General features: G+C 37.2%; 3 protein-coding genes across 7 annotated transcripts; 2 read left to right on the forward strand and 1 right to left on the reverse strand.

The window, feature by feature from the left end:
• Positions 1 to 494: 494 nt before the first annotated feature.
• Positions 495 to 13,308, reverse strand: KCTD18 (potassium channel tetramerization domain containing 18). Of its 5 annotated transcripts, none has more exons than XM_017836266.1 (7): positions 12,220 to 13,308; positions 8,001 to 8,198; positions 6,729 to 6,940; positions 5,618 to 5,811; positions 4,446 to 4,540; positions 3,987 to 4,089; positions 495 to 3,270 (listed from the first exon to the last, which is right to left on the reverse strand). In XM_017836266.1, exons 2-7 carry the CDS (start codon positions 8,155 to 8,157, stop codon positions 2,736 to 2,738), a joined length of 1,296 nt encoding a protein of 431 aa, XP_017691755.1. In that variant the 5' UTR covers positions 8,158 to 8,198; positions 12,220 to 13,308; the 3' UTR covers positions 495 to 2,735. The 5 variants fall into 5 exon arrangements, with proteins under 5 accessions (XP_017691755.1, XP_017691781.1, XP_017691770.1 ...); XM_017836292.1 differs by lacking the exon at positions 12,220 to 13,308 and adding an exon at positions 9,548 to 9,570; XM_017836281.1 differs by lacking the exon at positions 12,220 to 13,308 and adding an exon at positions 9,018 to 9,038.
• Positions 13,309 to 15,414: 2,106 nt separating this feature from the next.
• Positions 15,415 to 19,385, forward strand: LOC108507931 (shugoshin 2-like). Its single transcript, XM_017836304.1, has 5 exons — positions 15,415 to 15,886; positions 17,518 to 17,693; positions 18,084 to 18,161; positions 18,852 to 18,940; positions 19,289 to 19,385. The coding sequence occupies exons 1-4, from the start codon at positions 15,721 to 15,723 to the stop codon at positions 18,936 to 18,938; spliced, it is 507 nt and encodes a 168-aa protein (XP_017691793.1). The 5' UTR covers positions 15,415 to 15,720; the 3' UTR covers positions 18,939 to 18,940; positions 19,289 to 19,385.
• On the forward strand, positions 19,308 to 25,738 carry LOC108507875. Its single transcript, XM_017836191.1, has 4 exons — positions 19,308 to 19,514; positions 20,042 to 21,982; positions 23,555 to 23,702; positions 25,320 to 25,738. The coding sequence occupies exons 1-4, from the start codon at positions 19,478 to 19,480 to the stop codon at positions 25,423 to 25,425; spliced, it is 2,232 nt and encodes a 743-aa protein (XP_017691680.1). The 5' UTR covers positions 19,308 to 19,477; the 3' UTR covers positions 25,426 to 25,738.
• Positions 25,739 to 27,251: the final 1,513 nt, after the last annotated feature.

Below are 27,251 nucleotides of genomic sequence, written 5' to 3' on the forward strand. Positions count from 1 at the left end.
ATCCTGTGTGTACACTTGGTGTGTCACAGTTTATCAGTGCAGATGCAGTATCACTTCTTTACTTGAGTTAGACAAGTGAAATGTTAAGTGAAATATTAATGAAAGTCTGCAGTTGGCAGACTTTCAAGAAACTTGGGACTATACAGTTTTGAGGAAATTTCAACCTGTAGCAAACTCAGACTTGCAGAATTTCTGCTCCTTGTCCCAAGGCCTACAAAAACATTCTGTTAGCCAGGTTATGGGATCACTCATCCTTTGACTGGTAAATTTAATTTGTTTTCAACTATTGGCCTCCCAGAGAAGATGAAATTTTATTTCCACATTTTAAAAGGCTTTGGGTAGATAAGGGCAAAGCTATTATGGTGAAAGTCAACATGAAGGTTAATGCTATTCATCTATCATAAAACTGTTAAATATCAGTCCATCAGTTAAAAGAAACGTTTAACAAGATTCTGTGATATAAAAAAACATTTTGGAAGTGCTTACACAGTTAAGTTAAAAGGCCATGTCCAATTAAAAATAAATAAATAAAATCAAGTCCTTCAAAAAATAATTGATCTTTCTTTACCTCTCCACCAGAGCCACTTTCCTCTTTTATCTATTGAAATTCAAGGGAGTTCTTTTTGGTTGTTTTTTATTCTTTTAACCACAAGCTAGTATGTCCAGGACAAAGAGAAGACTCATTAAAGCCACTGTAATACAAATGACATGAATGTTTCTCCAAAAATACTGTGCTACTAGAATAATTAAATGAACACTGAGGTAGTGCAAACTCAGAAAGTCCTGTAGGATTATTCTCAAAGCTTTTTTCTTGTATGCATGCAAAATTCTGTACTTTTTGTGAGCTTTAGTGACAGTTGGATTCAGTGATCTCAAGAGTCTTCTCTAACCTGAAGGATATTCTCAGATTCTGTGTTTATAGAAGCTTTCTAAATTTGTCAAAAGTTGAAGAGGAAAGAAATAAGCTTTAGGAAGCTTTGTCAAAAGATTTAGAAGTGTATGGTAAAGTGCTCAGCTATTGAATAAAAAGTCACACAGAAGATAAGTATTAAAAACTGCCTTTCAACCAGATTATTAGGAAAAACAAATTTCACAGACTTAGTCTCAATGATGAATTGCATGTTCAAAGAATAGTAGTTTACATTATGTTACATATTTCCATAATTTTTGATTTTTCCTTTGTTCAGTGAAACTTTTTCTTTGTTGAGTTAGGAAGAGCCTCAGTATTGTGATCTTTAGGTTTATTAAGAAAAACCTCTAGCTTAAAGATTCTAAAGGTCAGCTGGTCTTTCATATACATACCAACAGCAGAGAATAACAGTACTGCACACTTCCACAATGGCTACTGTTCATGACAAAATGTCTCCTTAAAAACATGTTAGTACATGAAAAATTGGGGTTTTTATTTGTGCAGATGATGTGTCAATTCCTTCTGGTTAGGACAAAAGCCTGAAAATATGATGGCTTCTAAATGATCTAGAAAATAAAACATTTAAAGAATCCTTCTGTAATTCTAATGGTCTCAGGAATGTTAAGAACGTTGCATTTTGGCAATGCTCTCACTGTTTAGAGACAGCTGTATTTACTGCGCTGGAAGAGCAAAAGCACTCGTAAAAAACAGCAAAAAAACCCAGCACCCAACTGTAAGCAAGGGTACAAAACAAAGCCAGGTTTTGTCCACTGGTTTAAACCACCAAAAGGGCTCTTTAAAATCAGTGATCCAAATTCACCTTTCCTGTCCTGATAGAAACATACAGTAGCTCTTCATTTCAGTATAATTCCTCAGCATTTGCCCTGGCACAAGGATGTCTCCTCTAGCCTGCTCGGGGGGAAGGTGGGGGGCAAAACCCAGGGCACCTCCAACCTCAGTTTCTGTGCTTTGCTGCACAGAAGCTGAGTTTGTCCCCTCCTAATTTGAAAGGACCTGCAGAAGGACATGGGAAGGCCACTGTAAGTCAGACCCATGAGGTTCCTGTAGCTTCAGAAAACCCACCCCACAGTGTGTGACACAACACACCAAGGCTGCAGCCGCCTCCCCCATGGCAGATCACACCCCGGTACCAAGGTAGTACATGTGTGTCTCTGGGAAAAAAATGGCCTTGTCACTCCCAAGGCACACTTCTTCCTTTCCTGTATTTCTGAATTTCCTCACTGAGTACAAGCAAAGGGAGTCCCTTTCATTGCTGTTAATAACAAAAAAGGGCGATTTACCCTCACCAGAAGTACCAAGAAGTGCACTGAACTTCTGGAGTCTTCACAGTATGTTGCACATGTTGCACATGTATGTTGCACACTTGTGGCAAACTTGTATCTAAGAAAAGCTACTTGTTTTTATCTATTTTCTCCCACTTTAAAGGTACAAATTAAGGTTAACTATAGTTATTTTTAACAATAGTTAAAGTTGATAAAGAGGTCTTCTTTTATGCTGTGCAAGTATTCCCTTTAAAGTACAGCCCAACGGAATGTGAGATACTGGAACATTAAACTGCACGTGCTCCATGTTTGTTTTTTTTCTTTAATCCATTTTTGTTCCTCCCTTCCTAACATGTAAAAAATATTTAGAAATAAAGCAGAAAACACACTTCAGTGCTTACTTAAAACAATTTCTTCCTATGCTTTTCATGAATTTCATCACCATTTTACACCTAATCTTTGATAAATGACCACACGAGATGATGATCTCTTCTTTGACCAGATGATACAAAGCTGTCTGGTCTGTCAGGCTGAGTCAAACATTATCCATCCACTTTATCATTCTTAAGTGTAATACTTTCTGCTAATACAGCTGGTTCTTTCTTGTTCAGTACCACAGAAGTAGTAGGAATTTCACCAGCAGCACTGTCCTGTTCACTTGTTTTACTGGATACAGAAGAAGGCGGCTGAGATGGTGTCACAAGAAAAAGTGGAGTTCGTTTCAGCTTCACTACACGGTTGTTTACAGGCTTCTTAGTCCCTGCAACCCTGAATGTCATTTGGCTTGGTGTCCCACTGCCAGCACCCTGCCTTCCACAGGGCACCTGGGGATTGCTGGGCACCGGTGAGCATGTTGTGGATGTGGTTTCAGAAGCTTCTCTGTGCAGTGTCAACCTTTCACTGCTGGGTCGTTTAAGAGTTGCTGCAGAACGTGAAGTACTACAAGCAGCTACCTTTAGTGAAGCTGAATTCTTGACTTTGATGAGGGTACTTGTTGAGGGCCCTGAGAACCTGATCGGCTTGGGACCCACTTTAGATGGCAAACAGTCTTCCTCTTCAGTATAGTCGATTAGTCGTCTGTAATATAAGGAACTTTATTAAATAAATGAACTATATATGTAAGTTATTCTTTTTATAACATTATTACAAACCAGACAATATGTAACAGCCATCCACAAATAGGAAGTTATTTTAACTTTTGCTTGTTACAATATCATTTATGGTTCCCAGCAGTTCATCCTACAATCAGGCTTGCCTTTCTATGAACACAACAACCAATCTCTTCTACCTCTGTAAGATGACATTAAAAACTGTAGCAGTGAAGTGGCTGTAGGGTGGCTCAGGTAACTGTGTAACAGAACCTGCAAAAGGCTGCTTTAAGTTAATGTGTTGAGAATGGAGGTGTAGTCAAAAGTATCACCATTAAACTGCAGAGAAGAAATTCTAGAAATTCCCTCTAAAAAGAAGGCATCTCACATACGTGAAAATCAGTTAACCTTTTAAAGTTTGCAGATAAATTTCTGTTTTAGCAGTCCATTTAACTAACACTGCTCTCTGCTTTTTGAAATTACTCCTTGCCAGGCTGCTGAGACCTCTAAAATAAAGTTAATTTGTTTCTAGCAGGTTCAGTTCTTCAATCAAGCTCTCATGATTATAAGACATTTTATAAAAATGTAAATAAAAAACCAGAAAACTCAACATGCATAGCTATTTAAGGAACCTGAAATTAGAGGCAAAAAAGGATTGCACTGTATTTGTGCTTAATTTAAAGCCATCTGTGTAAATCAGCATACCTTTTATAAACTGGTGGCATATGATGCAAACTGCCTTTCAGAGGGCGTTCTTCAAGAGTCCAACATTCAATCAGCTCCTGGGGCACTCTCCAGTAGCTGACACCTGCATTTAGAAGCAACATTGTATTGATGAGCTCAGAAACACAGCCAGCATCACCTGTGTAGACATCTGGCCAAGGGAATAGGTGTGTTTTACGCAGCAGAATTTCAGCTTCGAAACTGCTGCCACGCACATTGTTTACAGCCAGCGCGCTTCTTCATTCATGTCAGCTCATCCCCTCCTTGGAACATCCCTTCAGACTTCTGCCCCCCACCCCCCCCAAATAGCCACTACTATGGAATATTTTACATTACAAGTCAAAGTTTATGAAGAGTTTTTATGATAGTTAGTTAGCAAATATTTTTCTTATTTTTTCTGTTAAAAAGTAGTACTACTGGAATAAAAAATTAATACTCTACCTCTCCCTTCCCAGGCATCGAAAGCATCCATCATCTTTTTCAGTTCAGCAACTGAGTAATAGCTCCAGATGTACTGGACATTATTTCCAGCTTCTCTAGAAATATTGTTTTAAAGGTAATGGTTATGTGATAAATTTAGCTAAGTCCTTAAAAATGTAACACTGGTGAAATGTATCCTTCTTTTTACCAAATCTTAACTGTAAGGACTTAGCAGTAAATGTTTATAAAGTAGAAAGGAAAATGTTACTTGAATTTCATTTTCATTTGGATGAGAGGTTCTTGTCCTCCTGTGAATACCTATTGCTAAAAATGGATATTTCATGAAAGAACAGATGTTTATAAAATAATAATTACAGAATTAATGGTGTAAAATCTATTCTTCTAGATCTCAATCATTTATTCAAAGGGAAAATACAGTAGGAGGACAGATACCTGATATACTATGTTTCCAAAATACTCTTGGAATAAATATTAATATTTCCAGCCTAAATTTAGGAAAATATGCATCTTAATTATAATGATTATGAAACATCAAAAGCTCTCTCTTAATCAAAAGATACACAATGAAGTGCACTTCTGACACTGTACTGTGGGACCAAGAGAAAGACAATTTGCTTCCAGTCATAAGTACAGGTCTACCAATAACTTCAAAATACTGCCATAAAAATACATTAATAGTATAGTAGAGATGAACATGTTCTTTATAGAATTAAAACCATCCTTAGTTCTTGGTGTTCAGCTGTCTTAGAAGACTGCAAAATACAATTGCATGGATCATAACTAACACTGCAAATATTTCTGGAAGTTTTTCTGGATGGGGATTCATTCACTGTATTTAGTGTAAATATTAGAAAGTAATTTTAAATTGTTGAGACATTTTAAAAATAACAACTCAAACACAATGAGAACTTACAGTAACTACATGCCAACCACCTTGTGTGGACTCTCAAATCCTTGTACTCCGTGCTTAGTTTTTATTTTGTTTGTTTGTTTAATGTTAACATTTGTATTAGCCAGTTGTTTTTGGAGCTGGAAAGAATCTGATTCCTTCCACGGATTTATAATACAATAATGCTATGTTATGGTACATATGACAATATTAGGCATAATTATAATATGTGAGTATTTACTCTCATTTCATAGTGCTTTCATGTGTTTGACAGTCACCTTACCTTTTGTACATGCTTTTACTATGAATTTTCGTTCCTAGCACCTTATTAATTGCATCGGTCCCATCAGCTCTTGTGGCATAGACACCAATAATTGTACTTTCACAGCTTGCTCCAGATGTGTTGAGATAGTGCAGGACCCACACTGTAGGCTTGGTACAAACTAAATCATAAGAATCACAGAAATCTAACAAGGCCTGGAAGAAACATAAAACAAAAAATACAGAATACTGATAAAAATATAATATCTTTAGTTGAATAAACTTTCATATTTAAATTTTCTTAAGTGGACCAGTGAGCTCTTTTATGTAAATCAAGGATGTAGTTTTTCTAGAATCCTGGCTACAGTATTTCTTATCTGATGTTAACAGAGATTGTTGTGAAGCTAAGAGAAGTTTATAGAAAGGCAACAGAAATACTTAAAGGCATGGCACCTCCTTAATATGAAGAGAAACTGAAAGGCCTGGAAATGTTTTATGCTTTTCAAAAGGAAATGAGTAAGGAAGAATGTGAAGTACATGGAACAATAGCTTATTAAGAGAATGTAGATAACTGTCAGGACTAACACAGCCAGACCTGGTAATATAAATTAATTTCCAATCCATTAATTAGAATTAGCTTTTAAGTTTTACTCTAAAATAGACAAACCTTAGGATTTTCAACAGTATAGTAATTTTCCTTTTCTCCTTCCTTGTTCTAAGAAAATGTCAAAGTATATTTTGTCTCTTGAGTTTTAGGGTGCATTTATGAAACTGAAAAAAAAAAATCAAACCTCTTGAAGGGATCAAATCTAATCTCAAGTAAAATTTGAAACCAAATAGGGAACTAAACAATGTCATTCCTACTATGCAAGTTTTACAGCAGACTTGCATGTAAAACAAGAGTCAAATTTAAACTATTGCTGTATTGCAATGATGGGAAAAGCTGATGTCCTTAACTACTCTGACTGCATTATCAAATCCAGGATTTCTTAAGCTAAAATTCTGAATTTACTCATGATTCAGTGTTGTGATTAAGAAGCACTAACTTGCACATACTGTAGTTTTAGTATCTGGTGCTAATGAATGATGCAGATTAGAGAGTACAACTCAAAAAATATAAGAATTGTTAAGACCTTTTTAAGCTCTATATTTGACCTTGAAGAATATGTCTCCATTTCATTGGCCAAATGGTCAGACAGGCTGTATGGATAAGGGATTCCAAAATAATCTGCTTCTTCCTGCAGTGCAATTCGAATTTGTTCATCTCCAGGAATCCGAACTTCTCCGTGAAGATAATCCAAAAGATACTTAAACAGGCCTCCATCTCGATCAATTAGACAAGCTCCTGAAAACATAAATAAAATTATTTAGAATACTGCTTCCAGCAAGTGAAGACAAACTTGTCACTTTCTACCAAATCATCAAGTAAAGCCTTTTGTATAAAACTTCTGTGCTAGTTTTACTTAGGAAGAGTAAGTATACTGTCTCTGTTCTTTTAAAACTATATTTTGTTTCCCTGGAATATTTGTTATTTGACGATAAAATTCTTAGTGCAGAAAACATTTCTTTGGAATGTCAGTGAGATCACTAATCTGCATAGAACAATGTCAACATACCACCTCATCTGTACTGCACTCTGCTTAAGATGTTAAAATCTAATTCTAGACACATTTCTAATTCTAACTGCAGGTACATCTTTACTCACTGTTCCAGGGATCTTTTCAATTTTGGACCTAGACTATTTAAAAGAGTTAAAATAGCATCAGCTCCAGTACATATCTAGTCAAACCTTCCTTGAATATTGGTCAAGTTTTACTGTTTTTTTTCTCTCCTTTGCCTGCCAGGCTCAGGGACCCTGCAGAAACCAACCAATCCATACAGGGCTGTGTACAACAGGCTGTTCACTGTGGCTGTGAAGGATGGTGGCTAAGTCCTGCCCATACAAATGTCAAACATTTCAGATATTTTGAGCAGTCCGAAGTGTACAACAAGGAACTACTATTCTTCAGCCATCGTATCTTTAAACCAGACATACTTTGGCAGGATTTCCAAGTCACAAACAAGTGTGAAATTTGACCCATGAATAGTTTTATTCAAACTTTCATATCAAGCCATGGTGGTGAAAAATGCAATCCTTACTGGGTAATGAAGTGTTCTGAAACAAAGATTAGACCCAAATCTCCTTCTGTAATGAACAGAGATAATGAGATGCCTCTGGAGAATATAGGGGTTCACAAACAGGATCTGAGTTAAATGCCAAATACTCTGCCAACTTCAATTTATTCTATTTTCATATTCATACTGAAGAAGTATATTCTGAAGCCACAGTTTTGACTGGGATAAGGATGTATTTGCCACAGAGCTCCCTGGTCAGAATGTCGTATTTACAGCTTCAATATATTTACCTGATTCATCCACTTTTAGAGGAAAGCGTCCACTAAACATAGAAGCCAGCATTGAGTCCTTAAAGCGGCACAAAGACTCCCGCCTGGCTGTGTATAAACATCCTCGCACATTAAGTCGTAGAACACTCTGGACATCTTCAACCTTGCCCTCTGCCATTGCATTTGCCAATGATGATGTTCATTACGAGCTGTTCAAGCCTGAAACAGATACAAACAGAAGTAAATCTAATGCCAGTTACAGACTGGATATACCGCATACTAGACCTAAGCATTAGGTCAGCTCTTCCATCTTACATGATACCACTTTGAAAACAGTTCTGGAGATGTATCAGTGTAAATAGCGAAATATTCCACACCTTTACTATAAAAAGTGATGGCATTTTACTTTGCTAGGAAACACAAAGGTTACCCTTTTGAGACAAATGAGGAAGCAGATTTACGTGGTCAGAATGTGTGAGCAGAGCACTGGAAGGACATCCTGGGAAATCTCGTTTTGAGTATAGTTCACAGCGCTACAAATGCAATAATTTTGTACTAATAACAACGCGGCTTCTTTAAAATCCGATCTCTAATTAGAGCTGTTTTCACCAGCTGGGCCGCTTGCTCCCTCCCTCCCTTTCGTGGGGCGCTGCTCCGCCATAAAGAGGACGCGCTCGCCGTCCCTGCGGGTTCGGGTCGGGCCGGGTCGGGCGGTTCAGCCCCGTCTGGGCAGGGGTCCCGCCGCCATCCCGCGTTACCTGCGCCGCCGCCTCCCGCGCCAGGGCCGCCTCACGGGCCTCGGCTCCGCAAAATGGCGCCGGGGAGGGCCGTGCTGGGGCCGAGCGGGGAGCGCAGGGGGGCAGCCCGTGTGCCCCTGCGGCGCCATCGCCAGCACCATCTCCGGGCGCACCGCCGGCCGCCCGAGGGTCCCTGCCCGCGGGTACGGCGGGTTCTCCGAGTGCAGGGAGCCCTGGGGCTCGGCTGCCGCTGCCTCCCCGGCGCTGCCCGGAGGAACTCCCTGCGGTACGGCTGTGGTACCTGCGTCCTCCGAGGTGAGGCTGACCTGCGTACAGTCGGCTACTCTGAAAGGCACAAACCCTTCCGAGAACGTGCTTTTTTTGGTTTGTTGTTTTTTTGTTGTTTGTTTGTGGTTTTTTTTTTACAAGTACGTGTTCACTCGGAGTGGGTTTGATTCAGTTGCTGGTTTTATAATCCCAATAATCATAGAATGGCCTGGGTTGGAAGGGACTTTGAAAATCATTTAGTTCCAACCCCTCTAATGTGGGCAGGGACACCTTCCACTAGACCAGGTTGCTCAAAGCCCTGTCCAGCCTGGCCTTGGAAAACCCCCGGGAAGAAGGGGCAACCAAAACCCCCCTGGGCAAACCGGTCCAGTGCCTCACTGCCCTCACAGCAAAGAATTTTCTTCCTAATATCTAATCTAAACCTACTGTCTTTCAGCTTGAACCCATTACCCATTCTCCTGTCACTACATGATCTCGTACACGGTCTTGCCCCATGTTTTCTGTAAGTTCCCTTCAGGTACTGGAAGGCTGCAATTAGGTCACCTTGAAGCCTTCTCCTTTCCAGGCTGAACAATCCCAGTTCTCTCAGCCTTTCCTCATAGGAGAGGTGCTCCATCCCTCTAATCAACTTGGTGGTCCTCCTCTGGACTCACTCCAGCAGATCGATGTCCTTCTTGTGCTGGGGACCCCAGAGCTGGATGCAGCACTCCAGGTGGGATCTCACCAGAGGAGAGCAGAGGGGCAGAATCCCCTCCCTTGCCCTGCTGGCCACACTGCTTTAATGCCGCCCAGGACATGGTCGGCTTTCTGGGCTGCCAGAGCACATTGCTAAGTCATGTCCAGCTTCTCATCCACCAGCACACCCAGGTCCTTCTTGGCAGGGCTGCTCTCGATCTGAGAGCAATTGAGCTGTCTCCTACCCCCTACGCTCCCATTTTATTTCACAGTGTGATGGAGTCCCTCTGGCCAGCCCAGACCAGGGCAGTGGCTTCGGACCAAGCTGGAGCCCAGTTTCTTCTGCAGCTGCACATCCCAAGTTGCAGCACCAAGACAAGCGATTTCACCAGGGTGATGTGCTGCTGGTATGTGCTCCTAGTCTGAAGATGGAAAGGTCTGCTTTTATTAAAGCAGGGGGGAAAGGCAGGAAACGGTAGCCTCAGGTCAACTGGTGTTTTCTGCCCTGCTTTGACATGACTCCCTGAACAGACCAGCTCACTCACCTGTGTGGCAGCAGCAGTCTGTTCAGTTCTACCTATTATATATGAATGCAGCCGTCAGAACTTTTAATTTTGCTTTGCTCTTGCTTACATGTAAAATATGTTTTTTCTCTGGTTTGTTTTTTGGTTGGTTTTGGTTTTTTGGGGGTTTGTTTGATTGGTTGGGTTTTTTTGCTTCAGATTTATATGCATTTTTCAGAGGGAACCACTTATGCACTAAAATAGCACAGATGAATGCTATTTCACTGCCATGTCTCAAGTGAAAGGACAAGAGAAAATGGCCTTAAGTTGAGGGAGAGGAGGTTCAGATTAGATATTAGAAAAACAAAATTTCACTGAAAGAGTGGTTAGGCATTGGAATAAGTAGCCCAGGTAGGTGGTGCAGTCACCACCTTTGGAAGTGTTCAAGAGGTGTCTGGATGTGGCACTTGGGGATAAAGTTTAGGGGTGATTATGGTGGTGTTATGTTGATGGTAGGTGATCTTGAAAGTTTCTTCTAACCTTGATGTTTCTGTGATTTTATGATTCTGTGATGTAGGCAAGGTGCCTCACTCTCATACAGTCATTTCACAAAGACTTTCAAAGAGTGTCCCACTGAATTGCTTATATCTGAGATAGAGTTGCGTGGTCATCAAAATGTGTTCATAAACAACAGAAAGGTAAAGAAAATAGATTCTTGTTATGCTTTTGTGTCAACCTTATTATGCAGATTTCCATACATGAAAAGTAGTTCGTGTGTCATGCATCATAAGATGCAGCTGTATTTAAAAAAAAAAGTTTACTATGTTATGTCTAGTTCCCACTTAATTCTCCTTTACTTGCTTACAAAGTTTCTTTTTGCCATAACATACAGTAAGAACTTATCACTGTGGATACAACTGCCAAGTAATTAGTAGTTGTGTGCAACAGTTAACAGGGTGAAACTTTGGTTTTCTGCAGACTTTCTGGAAGATATAAGCTGATTATATGCTTAGAATATATAATATAAAATATTTATATATATAATATATAATATTTCTTAGATAATAAGATATAACTGAATCCCAAATATTAACAATATATTTTAATTGCTACCTGAAGTCCAATAAAAATTCACTTACTTAAGTGTACACAGCGCATATAAGAAATGTGCCTTTACTGTATTTAAATAGTTTACTCAGTTATATCTGCAATTCCTATTGATTTTTGTCTTGTATCATCCTAGTTTTTAAGTCATAATTTCCTTTTGGAGATATTTTGTTGCCTATTTAAGGTATTTAGAACTTCAGCCATGGGTTCACTTGCTAAGAGGTGAAATCAAAGGATGTGTAACACAGAGCTATAGTTCCAACTCTGTTGCTTGCTATGTTCTGGTCTGTTACTGTTACATTTTGATTTTTGAGAATACCTAGATATTCATAGGCTGCTCTGTTTTCAGATAATATGTGAGTCCATAAACTTGTAATTCAGAATTCCCTTCAGTCAAATGAAGAACATTAAAGGAAAGAGCCATATAAACCATATTGCATCTGCTCCTCGTAGGGAGAGAATAAATTCTCTTTGAAACTGTGTAACTCTGACTGATCACTTCTACTTAAAACTCACTTCTCTTTATCTTAATGCCAGTTTACATTAGAATGGCAGTTAAAGCCACACTAAACACCTCACATCTAATTTTTCTTAGCAACTAAACATGCTACTGTTGCAGCAAAGAGATAAAATGGCATGCCAAGCACCATGGCTCTCATGTGCTCCTTGAACAGTCCTTGGCCAAGAATGTACCCAGAAGCCAAGTCTTTGATGCTTAATATCTAATTAATTAAATAAGCGCACAATTTACAACATGCTACTGAATGCAATACAGACTGATAATCCATGGGTGTTGAACTTACTATAAAACAAGTGAAAACAAGTATAATAGATTATTTTTGTAGAGTAATGGTATCTAGTTTAACTGTGTCTTTAGTAAGGATAATAATGTGTGTTTTCCCTTACTCACTGGGAATAGTTCATACATACCAGTTGCTACTTAAACATGGCCATTTTTATCAAACGTTGCAACGTAGTTTAAGTGTAACTTCCAGTCTTTCTCACTCTGAAACATTCACTTAATGAAACTGGAGCTTTTCATGCTTCTTTCCGCCTTGAAGCTGGCTTGGTTTTGCCTCAGAAGTCTGAAAAAATGTTCCTTCATGTATTTCTGCACTGTGAGACCAGAACAATGTACACGGTTTCACTCAATACATGTACATATACTCAATGCAATAGGTTTTGGACCTCAGATTTAACCATGTGAACTATCATGACTATTCAAGCTTAGTACAGCACGTACTTGGCATAGAAGCTTGAAGCAAAACCAACCCACACAAGCAAACTGCCTTTTGAGCTGCACCTTTTGGGAAATGAACACGGGCGTTTTTGTTTTGGTTTTCACTAGTTTCCCAAGGAAGCCGGGCTTACACACTCATCCTCTGTATATTTGTGTTTCAATTTACTAATTGCAGTCAAATTCGACAGAGAGCAAGAGGCATTAAGAAATGGATTTTTCATTAAGCTTGTGCAAAAAAGGTGTGATTAGAGAAAGATAAGTTCTTAATCCTATCATTTCAGGAAAAGGTACAGCATGAGCTCAGGTCTTGTTGGACATCAGAGAATCCACAGAGAGAGAAGTCGTTCTACATAATCTACCCACCAGAAGTGCTTTAGTCATAGCTCACACTTTACTACACCCTACAGGATTAATTCCTCAATGAAGATTCTTCTCAGACATGAATATGCAGGTATCTAGTAAGGTACAAATTCAAATCCCATATGATTAGAGCTTTTCCAACAGGTCTGTGTGTCTTTCCCTCACTCCTTTTCATTTCTATTCAGTTTAAAGACCAGTCATAGGATCCCTGATGGATGACTGAAACACAAAATTCTGCTCTTAATACACATTTAAGATATATAGACTGTGAAACTTGGCCGTGGTTTAAGTTCTTCCCAACTTTGAGCAGCTGGCAATTAACTGGAGATTTTTACATGTGAAGGGGCATAGTGTAGTAGTTCCTCAGTGGATAAAGGAAAGTATGACCATGGGTGGAAATGCAATGCTTCACATTTTGTTTTAAATTTATTGCCCGCAGTAGCGACATAAACACTAAATGGAAGCAAATTGGCAATTGCCCCTTCAGGACTTGAGACCATTGTGGAACTGGAGGATATGCAAACTTGTTATTGGATCTGGAAGAAAACCCTGCCTTCTGGAAAGGATAAGGAGGTAAGCTGTATTTGATTGGTTTTCTATTTTTAAAGTTACATAAGGTTATTTGCTCTTTTATTTGGCCAGAGTTTTACAGTGGCTACAGTCACTTCCAAGTTTCCTTGTAAGGGAAAATGTACCAAAGGTATATAATGTGTGCTGGATCAAATCTGTATTTTAAGGGTTTTTCCTAGAAGCATAGGGTTTTGCAGCTACAGGGCCACACTGAGAAACTGTGCCATATATCATAAACAAAAAAAAAAGGTAGAAAAGAGAGACTCTCCAGATGCTCTTTGCAGCAGATTATGAAGGTAATAAGTTCATAAAGATCCATTTTCACATAATGCTACTGATACTTCATGTGCAATTCCTTGGACTTACTTTATAGCATATTGTAATGTTAGCACATGGAAAGGTAGGGTTTTTATGATGATTACTCGACTACAGAACCTGATGCTGTTTTTTATTTCAACCTTCTGCATTTCTGTAAATCTTCAATTAAAACACTAACTCTGTTTACTCCAAATTCCCTGATTCCTGGATCAACTGTAGGAATTAATGTCCACATGAATGATAGGACTGGGCACATAGAGCCAGTGAAAGAGAATGTATGTGAAGAGAGTGTTCAAGAGCAAGGGCTTTTGGGCTCAGAAGAGATTTTGGGGGAAAGCATTTAATTAGACGAAAGTACTTCCTTGCAATTCACAGTTCTGGTATTACCTGAACCAAATTAAAAGTGGGCTTACTCAAATTCTGTTGTCAGACTCTTGCCCTTGCAAGTATGTATGTGTGCAGGCAGCATGCATTGGGTTTTAAATTAATCATTTCTGTCTTCATGACTGTCTTGATGCCTGTCTATTCAGTTTGTCATTCCATCTACTACTAATAGCTCAAAATCAGCTAGAAGAAATTTAACTTTCCATTGAGAAGGAATTACATGGATTTCTCCTTTTAACCTAAATGAAGTCTTTGAACTGAAAGCCAAACATATCAAACTCTTCCTAAAAATCTCTGACAGCCAGGTGGAATACCTGTAGTTCCCTGCTTCCTTCCTCACAGTGTACTGAGACTGATGCTAAGTGTTTATAGAATTAATATTTTTTTTTCAATTTTAGCTTTATTAATGGTTAGTATTTAAAATGGTTTTGCAAACGCACATTGTTGTGAAGTCACAGACACCCCACTCCTTTTTAAATCACCCAGAGATGCATGAAAGAACTGGAACTGTGGATTAAAGGTTGATGACTTCTGCATCTCCTTCTTCTGGAGTGTCGTGGACTGTTGGTTGGAGCACGGTTCAAATAACGTCAAGGTCACAGGTTTGATCCCCACGTGGGCTATTCATTAAGAGCTGGACTTGATGATCCCCGTGGGTCCCTTCCAACTCAAAATATTCTGTAAATCTGTAAGTACAAGAACATGTGAACTATTTTAACGCAGGTAATTCTGCATGTATGTAACAAAACCGCTACAGTGCCTTTCCTGTTTTATCAACCAAGCATCAAAAAAGATGGATGTTGGCCGTGGCATAAACCAGGCTGTCGACGCGGGAGGGGTTTATATCCAGCTGTTCCGGCCTGGTCGTGCATCTTCCCTTTGAATCACGCAGCACACCTCGGGTGTTGGCGGCTCCCTGGGCAGGTTGTCCCGAACGCCCCGTCAGGCCCCACGCTGGACCCGCAGCGCCCGCCCCGCGCGCCGTCGCACGTGCCGGGCCCAACGGCCCCCCCTCTCGCGGCCGCCGGCGCGCGGGCAGCCGTTTGGCCGCGAGGGGGCCGTGAGGGCGCTGAGGGGGCCGTGAGGGCGGCTAGAACCTAATCGGAGCGCTGGGCTGGGACACCGCCCCCTGTCCTACGTCTGCTTGCCGGCCGTTTTTTCTCTCTCTCTGCTTAAATTTACAGCATTTATAATCCGGTTTATTTAATTGTGTCAGTTTAAACTCTTGTCCTGACAAAGCACAAGGTATTCTGGTCGTGTTGTGAAGTAATAGAACCTTAGGGGTTTTATCTTTTAAATGCGAACTTAGATAGTTAACTTGAGGGAATGGACAAGCTAAAAAAAAGTGGGATCATTTTAGGTTAAAATATTTCTCCTCTGTGTCAATGTTTCAATGTGTTGATTTATTCATTAACCTGTTTTAATTATTTGAACAAAGGTAAAGACTGAAGCAATTTTTTCGATTTCAGACCTTATATCCTTGTAAGAGATAATGAAACCTAATTTTAAGAAGTGTAAGAAAGATAACTTATTTATTTATTTGGACATTCCCCTTGACAATGTACAGGTTCATTTTGATGATGGATAAAGAAGCAACTGCTAAATCACCATCTGCCATGTTCACCTTGAATGCTATTAAAGGGCGTAGGAAAAAGAGGGATGGAACATTACAAGCTGCAAAATTGAATGCTTCTTTAGCTTCTAAAATCAAAACTAAGTTGATGAGTAAGTACTGTTAAAATAAAACTGAAGCCATCTACTGTACTTAGAATGTATGGCTTTAAAAGGAATAGTAGTTGTATTTGACATGATTTGCTGAAGTGCTGCCTGTTAAAAATACTAACTTATGTTGAGAATTTTAGGAGTCTGAAAGCTAAAATGTGATTGTAAGTTATTTATTTATATAGTTCTCAGAGTGTTTTGGGTCCATGCTTCTTGGTGTCCTAGTGTTTTTGTAAAGAGTATAATCAAGTGCATTTATAACACCCATGTCCACAGCCATGCTGGGGGCATCTGAAAATGGAGGAATCAAAATGAGTAAAATCAATGTACTTTTAATATATAGTTACCATGGTAAAACACCTAGTATTCCAATCTGCAAAAATTATTCATTGAATAATTTTATATAACTTACTGAATCCAAGAAAACTGGAAATATTAATCTGCTGATTTAATCACTTGTCACTTAATCACTGGGAAACTTTGTTTTCCCAGTTAGTCAACATTACATTCAAACACAGGTCTGCCGTGGTAAATGGTTGGGGTTTGTTTCTGGCTCAGACAAAAATACCACTATGGAACATCTCAGAAACTTTTCTGCAAAAGATTGGGACACTATAAATGTAGTGAAACACTGTTATTTGAGAGCTCTGTTTCGAGCAGCACGTTCAGTGAATGTTGACTTCTGCTTCTCTTTCTGTGAGTGGTGCAGGAAGATTTTTTTTGTTGTTTCTATATATATTTATATATTTTTGTTCTTTTTGTATATATATTTTAACTTACTGTGGCTTTATGTAAAAATACTAATTTTCAGTGAAAAATAAACCATATAGATGAATAATGCTAGTGTCCTTTAGAAATCTCCACACTGCAGTAACACAAATAATTCATAATTCAGTAAGATTAATAGTAATTTCAAAGCCTAATGTTTGGAATAACAAGCTTCCACTGTTATTGTCTGTTTCCCAAGGCAAAGAAATAAGGCCTTGCAAATTTTGGATAACAGATCACAGAACTAATAACATAAGACAATGAAGAGCTGTAGTAGGAGCAGTTTTCAAACTAACCTCACTCCTTTTTGTGCTCTTTTAGAGTATTGTCAGACTTTTCTCTGCTTTGAGTTCAGGTTAACTATGTGCCTACTGTGAATGTGAGGGAAAAGCTCCCGACATTTTGGTAATATGCAGTGCCATTGGAAAAAAAAGTTCTTAAACATTCTGTAACAGATGTGTGTAGGTAGGTTTTCATTAGGATAGGGGAAGGTATATTTTGAATTTAAAGCTTTTTATACTGTCGAAACTCACATTCATTATCAGAATGTTTCAATACTTCAATTTGTAAAATGTGTATTTTTTTTTAGAAATTTTTAAACATTTTTATGCCCATGAAACTATCAATTTTTAAATGCTTTCTTCTTAACCTTAGCAGAACCTGTGCATGAAATAAGCTTGAACATGAAACAGGCAGAGTAGTCATCAGACTGACAGCCACAGAAACAGTTTTGCCCTGGAAAGTGTCCGGCTTTGCTGTTGTTGCATCAAAACCTGCAGATAAAAATTTGTTGCATAGTGATAGTTCACACAGAGAGGGCCTGGAATTGAAGCTGGTGAAAATAACACCATTTTTGTCTCCTTTAGATAACTCATCTATGTTGAAAGTATCTTTACAACAAAATAACAGAGCATTAGCCGTGGCTTTAAGTGTTGAGAAAGAAAATTCTCGCAGGCTAAAGAATGAGAGGATTTGTCTTCAGAAGGAAGTAGAAAAACTGCAGCTTCATAATATCTTGCTTCGTCAAAAACTAAACGGTTTGGTATGCTGCAAATAATATAATTTAAACTTAGATCAGATAAACCAACCTTTTATCTTTTTTGGAAACTTAATGTTACTTCTTAAAATGGTGATTTAAAATATATATCTCACATTTCTGAAGTTGTATAATCTGAAGCGTAGTATTTAAGTTTGATTTTTCTTTCATAGGTTTTATTGTTCTTACTATTTTGTCTATCAGTGTGTATGTTTATCCATAGCCACTTTAGTGTCAGCTTCACCTTTATATTTATAGGCGTTAAGACGGTATTAAAATCAATTTCTGCTGAATTAAGTCTAAAAAAAAATTATAGCATAGATTCACCTTTTGTCTCTTCTTAAGACAGAAGCCGCTTAAAATATATTTTTAAATTACTTTTTCTTTTACATTCAGAATAAAACTCTTATTGGAATAGAAGCATTTTTGAATGATCACCTTTTAACTGCAATAGAAATAAGCAGTCCTTCTGAGGTAAGATGTTTTTTGAATTATTACCATATTGAACTCATTTCATATGATAAGATTTTCAAAGCATCAGATTGAGTGCAATGTTGAAATATATATGTGTTGTAAAACATTTATCCCAGTTCTTGGGATGAAACACTGGTCTAGTGAAATAAATTAAATTTTGCTGCACTGAAAGTTTAGGATTTAGTCTGGTTTACAAAGTATCTAAAAGTTAAGTATCAGTTAGCTCAAACTTAGTACTTCAGTATATGGTGAGCAAGCTACCTGCCTTCCTTGCTTAGTGCTGCAATAGATATCCTACATGTGGAAACTTAACCAGAAAACATAGTCCATGTTAGTCCTTGTCTCATGGAAAAATTACAATTAATTTTAAAAAAAGGAAAATACTGCGTTTTCTGTTCTAAACTGTTGTTTAGTGTTGCTCTGTGCTTCTATATGTATAATGCAGTTTGTACTGAAAAAGTCTGTACATTGCTTTGGGATGCAAGTAGGTTTTGAATTTTGATGAACTTTGTTACAAAGTATTTTCCTTTAAAATTATTGCCTGTGTTGAATATCATGTGCCTTCCATCAGTGCTTCTATTTTTTTCCCCATTCGTTTTTGGTTTTTTTTCCCCTTTGAGTATTTCCAATACTTAAAACATAAGAGAATATTCAACTATTTGTACTTCCCCACTGTTATTCTTTTGAAAGAATCTGCAGAGTTCCTTTCCTCTGTCAGCTGATCCAAGTAGCCCTACTGATGACCAGTTCAAGAGTGCACGTCAGTCAGCGAGGTAGGAGGTTATATTATTGGTTAAGTATCTGTGGATTTTTTTTTTTACAGCTAATCTGTATATTGTCCTAGGTATTTTTGAGGTAATGAGAAACAATTTCCTGTCTAATTCAGACATTATCTATTTACAACTTGGAGTTTAGGGAGAGAGTGGTAGACAAAACCTGTATTTGAATAATTTGCTGCTTGCTTCATGTGATCTCACTAGCACAAAGCAGAATTCTTTATCATCAAAAATACATTTGCCCAAAGATAGAGCCAGGTTTCATACTCGAGTTCTCGTTTTCTACTTTTATACATTATTAAGGAAACATTTTAACAATAGAATGTTATGTTAGAAAATGTAATAAAAATCTTCACAGTAAAATTTCCTCTTTTCAGATCAGCTAATGCAAAACAGCAAGGTAACCCTTCTCTGGGTGAAATACCAAATCCCTACAAGTGTACCACTAATTTGTCAGAGGAAGTGCATTCAGATCAACTCAAGTTTGCATCATCATTGTCTCCTGGTACAAATAATCAAAAGTTAATTGAAACAAATCCAATGGAAGCAGCTGTTGACAAGAATAAATTTTTTAAAGGTATGATGTATTTCTGTACAGGTGATTTATTTTTCAGAGCTCTCTGAGAATTAATATTTAATAATTCACTACTTGATGTGCAATACAGAAGGTATAGTAAGATTCCTGAACTGTAATAAACTAATGAAAAATAGAATGCTCACCCATAAATATATGTGTCCTGACAATCACTTGTGGAATAGTGTTCATTGAAATGACACAACTGAAATGTAACAAAATCAATGTGAACAGAATAAAACCTTTGTAAGATAACCAAATAATAACTGAAGTAGTTATAGAAAAGTGTATTTCCATTTATGTCCAATTTCAAAAGTGTAACTTTGGTAAAATACGAAATTAGCTCTAGTTAACTAAATTTTTGAGGACCAACCACAGAATATGTGTATTTAGTTAAAAAAAAATAAAATTTTTATTTTTTCCTACTTGTGGTTCAACCTTCAGTAATTTTATAGAGAGTAATTTTTATAGAGCTACACTCTATTCTTTCTTTATTTCTAACTAAGCTGCTGAATTTTTTCTTTTTGCAGAAAATCAACTCTGCACAGAATTAAGTTGCAACAGTGCCCTTGTGGCTCCTGTCAAAAATGCCCGACCCTTAGGACAGTCTGAGGAGCTTACAAAACAGCATCGTGGTAGTTCATTGCCATCCTGTGGAAATGTGACAGAAAGAAAGAAACATGCAGTACTTTATAAGTCAAAAACTCAACCTAATATAAAGGATTTTGATAAAAAATGTGGGTCATTGAATCTACCTAAACATGGTATCAACAGTGGCAGCAACCCCAATGATACAAATTTGCAGGAAGGTTCAAATGACTTGTGTCACATGATTCCCTCACCTCTTAAATATAGCAATGAAAGTAAGACAGATTTTAAGAAGCTGCTGAAGCCTGAAGAAACACTTTATGATGCTGATATGGAGTTGACTGCCAGTGATGCTGGTGAACTACTCACAGTTACAGCCAAAGACAATTATAAATTGCACCAAAATAAAATTAGTAATGCCAATTCTGACAAAATATTAGCAAAGTTCAGAAAGGTAAAGTATTCTAAGAAGGATAAAGAAAAAATCAAAAACAAGACTGAAGTTGATTCAAATTTATGTGCAGAAGAAAGGCACGCTGGGGCTGACAACAGTGAAAGCTCAAAAACTACTGACTCAGAAATTCAACTATTCCAAAGTCAGACAGAACAGCTAACTACAGGAGATTCTGCAGAGAAACAGAGTAAAGCAAGTAAAGCTAAAGATAGGAGGAGGATATACCAGGGTAACGTAGTGAGTCCAAGAAAACAGGAGACAAATGAAGAAACTTTCTCAGAAATGTCTGGAGACACGGAAAGCAAAATTCAAAAGGCAAACTCAAGCTCACCTCTTAACAAGATCCCACCAGAAGTTTATTGTACTGAAAATTTGCCATTCCAAGATAATACTTCTAAGGTGTTTCCTTTACAGGGTGACTTTCTAAATACAAATGAGAAAGATAGCAGACCAACAAAAAATAGGAAAACTTTTCAAAACCCTTCCAAAGCAAACACAGCAAAATCCTCTGGAGGGGAAAATGGCCAGGATGAAGAATATTTTTCAAAAAAATCTCAAACAGAGATATACCAACTTGACAGCAAGACAAAACAAACCCATAAAAATATTATAAAGAGAAAAGACAATAAAAAAAGTAGTTACAGACAAAGTAGAGAAACTGCAAATGACAGCATTCATAAAATTAGTCAGAAAGTAGACCAAAAGAGCAGCCCTTGTTCAGCAGGCAGATTCAAACGTACATTGGCAAAGGCTGGCCGGAAAACATACATAATACCAAAGGGAAACCTTACACTGTTCTCAGCTTGTAAAAATCAAGAATTAAAAAATAAGGATTCATTGCATGCAGAGGCTGGAAATAAAGTAACAGAAACTCAGCAAACACAAGTAGCTTTAGTTACTCAGGATGGTGTAGCTCTGAATACACCACAAGCTAAAGAACAAGTTGATGATGATGCTAACATGTTAAAGAAGGCAGATTTCTCAGCAGTGGCAACTAAACCCCTCCCCATTAGTAATTCTTCTGGTAATCAGGTAAAGCAGAAACAGAGATTTAGTTCTGATAATACTGAGACCAGACAAGAAAAAAGTTATTTCAGGCCTATTGATCTGGGCAGGCAGAATATTTTGGATGATCAGGGAGTCCCTCATGAAATAGGTTCCTTTATGAGTAAATTAAAGCCTATTATTCAAGTTGAATGTTCTAAGAATATGTCATTAAATGTAGATAGCTTTTCCCAGGAAGGTCTTTCCAATGTGCGGCTCCCAGCTCTTGATAACCAAAATGCTTCTGTCAACTTCTCCATACTGAAAGACTCTGAAATCCGTGGGGAAAATTATCATAATGAAGTACTGAATGCTGAAAAAGCAGAACAAAATCTGGACCATATTTCTAAAGAGAGTTACAAAAATGCTCTGACACCTTGTCATGGTAAGTGTATGGGCTAGGAAAAAAAATGGTCTTTTTTTGAATTAGATAGTGCCTGAAATAGTGTTTACATGTCTTCTCTTAATACTGTTCTAATAATTACTTGATTAGATTGGATAAAACAACATTGGAAAAGGTAAGAATGAAAATCACTAAAATTATGCATATTCCATCTCATCTCTCAGTCTCAATATCTTTTTTTAATTGTGCTAACTAATATCCTTGTTACTTCCCAATATGTCCCAAGATTATAGTAGGACAGATGTAAATAGTCTATATTCTTGAGAAGCAATTTTGGCTGGAGCATGTATTCAATTTTCAAGGAATGTCATGGAATTCAGAAAGCTGGGGATTGAAAAGATCTGGTAGCTTGAGACTTTATACAAGGGAGATAAGAGGGAACTAACCATTCCCTTTATAAATGGAGAACGTAGCTGGACTTCTTAAAGAATTCATTTGTGTTTCTTTAGAAACACTGCAATTCAACAGGAATTCTCATATCTAACAAAAGTATGTTGAGTAGGTTTTTTCTATCATCTGTCCATGAGCAAACTTAGAAATGACAACCTCTTTTTTAAAATAAGATAAATTAAGAAAATAATCAAACATTGTAGTCTGGAAGATGGGTGTAGATTCTTCCATCAGAAGTGAAATTACTGTAAAGGAGCTAAAGGAATATATGACTAACACATCTATGCAAGAGTTTATATCTACTTTCAAATGTAGCTTTGCAGTTTTGTAGCATTAGGGGTCTATTTTGTAAACATACTTGTTCTCAGCAAGTTCCTGTTTACTTTATTGTGTCTGAAAAAATCCCAACATCTAGAAAGTATCCTAGCTCAGATTAATATTTGAATTCTGAACTATCAGGCAAATACTGACAATTGTGTGAGGTATCAGTCTTTGTAATTTGTAGTTGTATCTTCTCATCTTCAGTTCCTTCTTTGGAAAGTGGATCCCATAATTTTTTTACCTTTACTGAGAAATTAGTAAACCGTACCAGTATCAAAGACTGCTGACATAAAAAGCAAGCTAATTAGTTGATCTTCATCCATTTAAGTATAATTCAAAACCTAGTTAATTTTCCATCCTACATCCAAATCCCTATCTTGAATTGAAAGATTGCTATGTTCATTTTCTGCACATATGCCCAAAAAGCAGCCATAAAGCTGGAAAATTCAGTACTGGAGAACTCTTGTACAATTTGACTCTTCAGATTATACATGTATACCCTCCCCCTGCATTCCAGGCCATGAGCTGTGTGCAGTTTTACTTTTGTAAATGCAGTAACTTAGGGAGTCTTAAGCTGCCAGCTGCAAACTGCAGTGCTCATGGGGCTTCCTGAAACGTCCCATGACCCATGGCAGACCTCAAACAGCTCGAAATTTATTGAAAGGTGCTGTAGTGGCATTTTCTTTGGTTGTTTTTACCAGTTTGTGTTGAGTGTCTTTAGTAGGAGCAGTAACCAAAGTACCTGAATTAGGAAATACCTATGAAAAATAATTATTAATTGAAAGTTTACTTAATTATTCAGAAAATATTTAAAATGAGGCATATAAACTACTGTATTCACAGGGAGAAAGGCTTTCCAAGATCTGACAAATACTGGTATACAATCTCACGCTTTTGTACCTAAATCCCCCAAAACTTTAGAAGAAAACTCAGCAGCACCATCCAGACGAGGAAGACCCACTATTTGCTACAAAGAACCCAGTCTGCACAGGTAGGTGGGGGCAAGTAGATTGAGGCTTTTGTTTGCTTTTTGAGTGTGTAACTGTCCCCAGTAAAGATAGTTCAACTGTTTATTTGGGGATTTAATAGCCTATCACAGATCTCTTTTGCAAAGATACTTCAGTGTTGGTATAAAACTTCTCCTGTGTGGCAGGATTTCCAAGTTCCAAAGTAAGACAACAACAGTATTCAAATCTCAAAATATAGTCTGTAGTAATAATGAACGATAGTGAATCTTAATGTTTATCATTATATAAACTCCTTTAGATGTGGATAATTATAAATGTTATACTTAAAGGTAAACTTATACCATAATAATGTCCTTGTAATATTGTCAAGTGGAAAGAAAATTTATGCACTAATATTGTATAATTCAGTAGTTTTCCTCTAAGTAGCTGTATCTAATATAAGAAATCATTTAAGATATATAAATTTGATAATTTGTTATATTAGTTAGCTATATTAATTTTATACTTCATTTGCCTCTCATTGATCATAGCAAATTTAGTGGCACAGGATTTTTGAGATTGTTAAAAGGCAAGACATAATAACTATTAAAATTTAAAAGAGGATTTTGAAGCCAAACTTCCATTAAGAAAACTAATCTATTTGCACTTACATGAATAGATCTAAATCTAAATGGACTTTTAAGTTGATTACTTCTAAAAATATTCTGGATTTTTTGAAAGTATAATATTGATTTAAGGAACAGTTATGCTGTGTTGTGTGTATATTAGTAGGAAGAGTATTCATGAGGTAAAGATAGTATCAAGGCTTCCCTGTAACAGTGTTGAAAGTGAAAGGGTTATGGCTACTTACTTCATTACAAAGGTGTAAAAAGAGCATGCCTGTCTTTTCTGGCAATACTGTGACAGGAGAAAAAACCAAATCCACAAAATGAAAAAAATTTAGAACACTGTTCTAATACACCCTAAAATATTTTTTACTTATGTAAGTAAACAATTTGAAGTAATGAGACTATGGACAAGGAGGAGCTAAAACTAATGTAGGAAGTGTCTTCACTTTACCACTGGCAATTCAGAAGTGTTTATACCAGATAACTTGTAAAATAAATGGAAAGGAATTAGGGTTACACTGTTACTGTACTAATTGATTTAGATGCTAAAATGCTAATTATATATGATATTATAGGTTGACACATCGACACTGTTTTACCCCAGAATGATAAGGCTCTGTATTTCTGAGAGAGACAGTGACTAATAACAGAAAAAATGTTGATGTCACTTAAGATTTTAGATGATTTATATTTTATTTGCAATTATGCTGTCCTGACTGGGTGCTGTTAGGCTTTTTGTTTAAATAAGTTTTGAATTTTGTCTTATAGGAATATCACATTAATATGACAGAGGTCACATAAAAAGACTACTATTTTTAGAATTATTTTGGAAAGCAGTAGTTATCTATTCCTTGCTATTTCAGACATAATTATTTTCCATAAATTTAATTTCTTCAGTGTATCAAGCTTTCATTAGGAGTATTTACCACTTGAGTTATTTTAATTTGAATTGTTATTATAATTACATTATTATAGTTACATAGGTGCTTGATGATATTCATACACAATGTCTTTTTTCTCTTTTCTTTACAGCAAATTAAGGCGTGGGGATCGGTTTACAGATACACAATTTCTGTGTTCCCCAGTCCGTAAAGTAAAAAATAAAACAAGTTTTAAAAGTAAATCAAAATTTATTTGAAGACAAAAGAATTGCCTTTATGAACAGTACTTCTAAAATGGGTACAATTGTTTGTGTGTGTATATATATGTTTAGCATTATAGAGTGCTTATTGTTCTTTGATTAGTAAAGTTCTTCCAAAGTGAAATTTTCTGAAAAAGAGCCTCTGAAAAAGGGCACAGAATACTTCACTGGGGAAGGTATATACATGTTAGGTTCCACTCATGTTTTGCATTTCTGGTCAGTAATTTATAATTTCTTCAAAGTGTTTGCAGCACTTCTTAAATTGTAAGAAAAGTGTATGTTTTAATGTAAATTGAAAATAAAATAGCTTTGGGAATTTTAATGTGAGTTTTTCATATTTATTTTGAGTAGAACCGTTTCTCAGTGCTGTTTGGAACAGACACATGCATCCCAAATTTTGATAAATTTATTGAAATAGATGGAGACAGTCCTTTTTTTTTGATAGTTGACTTTGGGATTTGACAGAATCATACTGAAATTTGAATAAGGAAGTCTCACTGAGGAATAGTGGAGAGAAGTCTAGTGTCCAGAGTACATGCCAGAGGCAGCCAGGAAGATCACTGCAATGGAAATTCAATAGGGAATAGGATCCAGACAAAGCAACACCTTGAGTTTCCAACTGAGAGTGCTAGTGTGATGACTAATACAACCACACTTACCATTCAGCTGTCAGTGTCCTGTATTCCTTCCCCCCCGAATTCTCATGAATAACATTCTGCATTCCATAATGAGCTGTCAGCAGACAAACAGTTTTCTGTCATTACCTCATTTGCAGATGCTGCCAGCTGCAGGCTACAGCTCACAGCCCACACAACTTTTACAGATTACAACGGGTATGGTTCAGGTTCATTTTGCAACAAAGATAGCCAGAGCTCGTTTTTAATGAGTTACAAATAAGTTAACTTATTTTGGTTAGAGATGGTGGTTGCTCACCCAGTATGCACTAGATGTTACTAGTTTACATCAGCTTAAAAATTGATCAGACACATTAATAGAAGAAAAACCTATGAGGAGTTACCAGAAACACCATTCTGGCACAGGATGTCTCTGAATTGCAAATTGTTGAAGGCTGGAAGAGAATCCTAGAGAAGCCTTACTATGCATTTGACCAATTTTTATACTTTTTCCAAGGGCATTCACTGTTGAAACTTTCAGAGACCAGTTCTTTGGTTAGCGAGACCTTTTGTCTGATACAGTACATCTCTTTTTAAGTGTAACTGCTACTCTTAAATTTGTTATATATGCTTAAGGATACGTATTCTTAAAAATTTATAATATATACTTAGAAACGTTCTTAAAAACTTTACTTTTTGTACTTCATTGTAGATTTCATTGTAACCTGGAAAGCTAATGGAGAAAATAGTCCTTTAACACGTGTTAGAGACAAGAAGGTGATTGGGAATAGCTGGCTTTGATTTACAAACAGGAAATGAGGCTTTATTAACCTGATGGTCTTCTCCAGCTAGCTTGGTGGGTGAGGTAGAGCAGTAGATGTTGTTTGTCTCAGCTTTAGTAAGGCTTTTGACATTATATCTGATAACATTCCACAAACAAGCTGAGAAAGGATGTGTTAAGGGCACAGTGAGGGGGGTTGAAAACCCAGAGGGGTTATGATTAGTGGCACGTGGTCCAGCTGGAGGCAAAACACTAATGCTCCTTAGGGTTTTATGGTGGGGCCAGCACTGTTTAACACCTTTATTAACAACCTGTATGACAAGGCAGAGTGCACCCTATGCAAATTTGTAATTGATACAAAACGGGAAGGAGTGGCTGAAATACTGGATGGTTCTGTCCAGACGGATCTGGACAGGCTGGAGAAATGA

Source organism: Lepidothrix coronata, unplaced genomic scaffold, assembly GCF_001604755.1.
Source record: "Lepidothrix coronata isolate B3197 unplaced genomic scaffold, Lepidothrix_coronata-1.0 Scaffold7, whole genome shotgun sequence".
In the NCBI taxonomy this organism is placed as follows: Eukaryota; Metazoa; Chordata; class Aves; order Passeriformes; family Pipridae; genus Lepidothrix; species Lepidothrix coronata.